The sequence below is a fragment of the Papaver somniferum genome, chromosome 3 (genome assembly GCF_003573695.1).
Source record: "Papaver somniferum cultivar HN1 chromosome 3, ASM357369v1, whole genome shotgun sequence".
Taxonomy (NCBI): domain Eukaryota; kingdom Viridiplantae; phylum Streptophyta; class Magnoliopsida; order Ranunculales; family Papaveraceae; genus Papaver; species Papaver somniferum.
In genome coordinates, this window is record NC_039360.1 from 202,961,905 (window position 1) to 202,965,632 (window position 3,728).

Below are 3,728 nucleotides of genomic sequence, written 5' to 3' on the forward strand. Positions count from 1 at the left end.
TTAGGACTGGCAAGAATAGTTTCATAACTATACTCCACTTGGTCGCCCCTTAGCATTAGCTAGGTGCACTCAAATTCTTGTATACCCCAGTTAATTTGGTCATATACCAATCGGGTGAGTTTCCATATTTTTAATCACCAAATTTTACCCGGGATGGGAAGAATATAGTAATCTTTCTCTTTCAGTTATCTGTCTTTCATTCTTTTTTCTCAGAAGGTAGAGTCCAGCTATTGCTCTCTCTTTCGCACCCACTACTATTTACTGTGTGTCTCTCCCTTCTTTGTTCTCTTCTCTCATCTCTTTCCACTCTCTGCTATGTAGACTCTCTACTCTCCGTTAAAATCTAGCTATCTATATATAACCGAATAAAAAACTCTTTTTGGAATTCAGGATCTCTTAACTTTCTTTCCTCATACTTTCTATATTTCTTCTTTTCGAAGTCTCTCTCCCTCACACAATACAACCATCCATATTCTAGGGAGAGAGAGCTTGTTATCTGGAAAATGGGATATGGCAGGCTCGGATGTTCTGAGTCATTCAGGTCAATTGCTTCATTATCAACTGATCCAATGCCAAATCAATCATCAAATCCATCAAGAAAAAAACGTAGAATAGTTCTACTCTCAATCCTATCCATCTTCTTGCTAGTTGGTTGTGGAATTTCAGCTGTTCTTCTTGCTCATACCCGGAAAGGGTCAAATTCATCGGAAGCTAAGGTTCGGAGACAGCCCACACAAGCAATCTCAAAAACTTGCAGTAAAACTCGTTATCCAGATCTCTGTGTCAACTCACTACTGGATTTTCCTGGTTCGTTGAGTGCAGGAGAACGCGACCTGGTTCATATAACAGTAAATATGACTCTTTCGCATGTCGGTAATGCATTGTCGGGCGCTTCAGAAATCATCAACTTGGATATGAATAAACGAATAAGATCAGCATATGATGACTGTTTAGAGCTATTAGATGATTCTGTAGAACAACTTTCACGTTCGTTATATCACGTCAGTCCAGTATCAAGAACATCTACGTTATCCAATGATGATGATGATCAGCCAGCATCATCTGAAGATGTCATGACATGGCTCAGCGCTGCTCTAACAAATCACGACACGTGCACAGAGGGACTTGAAGATGTAAATGGGAATGTTAAAGATGTGATGTCGGAACATTTGAAAGATCTTGGTGAATTAGTAAGTAATTCTTTGGCAATTTTTTATGATTCCAAAGTTGATGATGATTTTTCTGGTATTCCTGTACAAAACCGAAGAAAATTAATGAGCAAGAAAAGTTCCTCAGCGGAAGAAAATGGTTTTCCAGCATGGGTTTCCACTAGGGAAAGAAAGTTATTAGATGCGCCGATATCAGCGTTACAAGCCGATATTGTTGTATCAAAATACAGTAACGGAAGTGATGGTGCCTATAAAACTATTACAGCAGCAATTAAAGCAGCGCCACAAAAGAGTAATCGACGTACGATTATCTACATAAGGGCAGGAAGGTAGTTTGCTGTCAAAGCTAACTTTCTCGATTTTGTGTTGTGAACTGTTGTCTGTTGACCTTTTATTTTATTTATTTTCTTCTCTTACCCCTTTGGCATGTGAATTGTCAAGTTCATTTTTATTTCGAGTCCTTTTTCAGGTACGAAGAAAAGTACCTCAAAGTAGGAAAGAAAAAGAAGAATTTGATGTTCATCGGAGATGGAAAGGGTAGGACAATCATTTCCGGTGGGAAAAGCGTTCTGGACGGCCTTACGACATTCCATACTGCTTCATTCGGTTAGAGTTTCATTCTTTTCTATTACCTGATTGATTGATTGATATAGATCATATAGTTATCATATAGGTAAGCCGGTTAAAGATGTAAAAGTCTGAAACTGGTCCACCAAGCCTTTTTGCATGGTATTTCTTAACAAGATCAAATACTCACTAGACCATCAATCCAGCTAGAAAAGAAAATGGCTCGACAAGCACCAAACATCTAGTGTGATCAAATGTGAGGTGGCCCTACTGTGAAAACCTCGATAGCTCAGTTTGAACCAACTTTTGTATCGGTATTTAAAAGTTAAAACTATTGGTTACCCCTCACACAGTGACTCTAATCATTCCTTTGTCTTCTTATTCCCTTTTAAATGCAGCTGCAACTGGAACTGGATTTATTGCAAGAGATATGACATTTGAAAACTATGCTGGACCAGAAAAACATCAAGCAGTAGCCCTAAGAGTAGGAGCAGATCATGCCGTTGTATACCGGTGTAACATAATTGGATATCAAGATAGTTTATACGTGCATTCACAGCGACAGTTCTACCGCGAATGTGATATATACGGCACAGTTGATTTCATTTTTGGTAACGCTGCCGTGGTTCTTCAAAATTGCAATATCTATGCTCGTAAGCCTATGCCCAACCAGAAAAACACAATTACAGCGCAAAACAGGAAAGACCCGAACCAAAATACAGGAATTTCGATCCACAATTGCAAAATCGTGGCCACTCCAGATCTCAAAGCAGCACAGATGAACCATTCAACGTATCTTGGCCGTCCGTGGAAAATGTATTCAAGAACTGTTTATTTGTTATCATATATGGGCGATCACATCCATCCAAACGGATGGTTAGAATGGAACGATACATTTGCACTTGATACATTGTACTATGGGGAGTATATGAATTATGGTCCGGGTGCAGGTGTTGGATCACGGGTCCAATGGAGTGGGTACCGAGTTATAACTTCAGCTGTGGAAGCAGCTAAGTTTACTGTCGCCAGATTTATATATGGATCTTCTTGGTTACCAGCAACGGGAGTTGCTTTTGTTGCAGGATTATTGGTTTAATTTGCATAGAATCTAGTGGATATATAGGATGTTTCTTTTCGTATACGATTTTTTCTGTATACAATTAATTAGTAGTTCGATTTTTCAGTTTCATTTTAATTATTGATGAATGAGGCAAAAACTCACATTGTTGCCCTTGGAATAATTGTACAGTTTAAATTCTTCCTAAATAAAATATCATGGAAAGTCTAGTTAATTTTCAGCCAAGTTGATCCACGCTTTTCTTTTTTGCCCTTTTCTAAAGCAAAAGTGAGCATTCAGTGCATGTAGAAATCAAGGCTTAAGCTGAGTTTACCTAAGAACTTGAGCCCCCATCTGTTTTTAGAACAATAGGAGAAAGTGTGCTCCAATTCGGACTTGCTGTCACACTGCCGTGACGGAAAAACATTTTACTCTTTCTTGCTTTCTTTTCTTTTCTTTTTATTATCAAACAAAATAACATTTTAATAGTAACTACTAACTAGTAAGCGATAACGTTCAAAAAAACAAAAAAAAAACTAGTTAGCGATCAATAGCTTTCATAATCTTATTAAAAACTTCGGGCCCAATAATAGTGGGGACCTGAAAGTGGAGTGTTACTCAGCTGACTACAAGGGTGAATATTTCATCCGTAATCCGTAGATTTAACCGGGATCAATCGTATGTTTGCGGACGGATGTCCGAACCGTTTGCTAATGATTTAGACGCGGATGAAATTTTTGAAATCCAACGAATTATGAATTGAGCTCGGATGCAACCTTGAAAATCCGCTGGACATCCATATCCGTTAGATTTAGTGCATTTATATAATTTCTAGAAAATATATAAATAGTTTTGGAATTTTTAAGGTGTTTGCTTGGAGTGTTGTCCATGTCACTTTTATATTTATATACATATGTAAAATGTGTATGTTCTAT

The 3,728-nt window shown here is 37.9% G+C and overlaps 1 protein-coding gene across 1 annotated transcript; it reads left to right on the forward strand.

Moving 5' to 3' along the window:
• The first annotated feature begins 252 nt into the window (after positions 1-252).
• On the forward strand, positions 253-3,039 carry LOC113358448 (probable pectinesterase/pectinesterase inhibitor 34). Its single transcript, XM_026602020.1, has 3 exons — positions 253-1,498; positions 1,639-1,775; positions 2,135-3,039. The coding sequence occupies exons 1-3, from the start codon at positions 504-506 to the stop codon at positions 2,830-2,832; spliced, it is 1,830 nt and encodes a 609-aa protein (XP_026457805.1). The 5' UTR covers positions 253-503; the 3' UTR covers positions 2,833-3,039.
• The last annotated feature ends 689 nt before the right edge of the window (positions 3,040-3,728 follow it).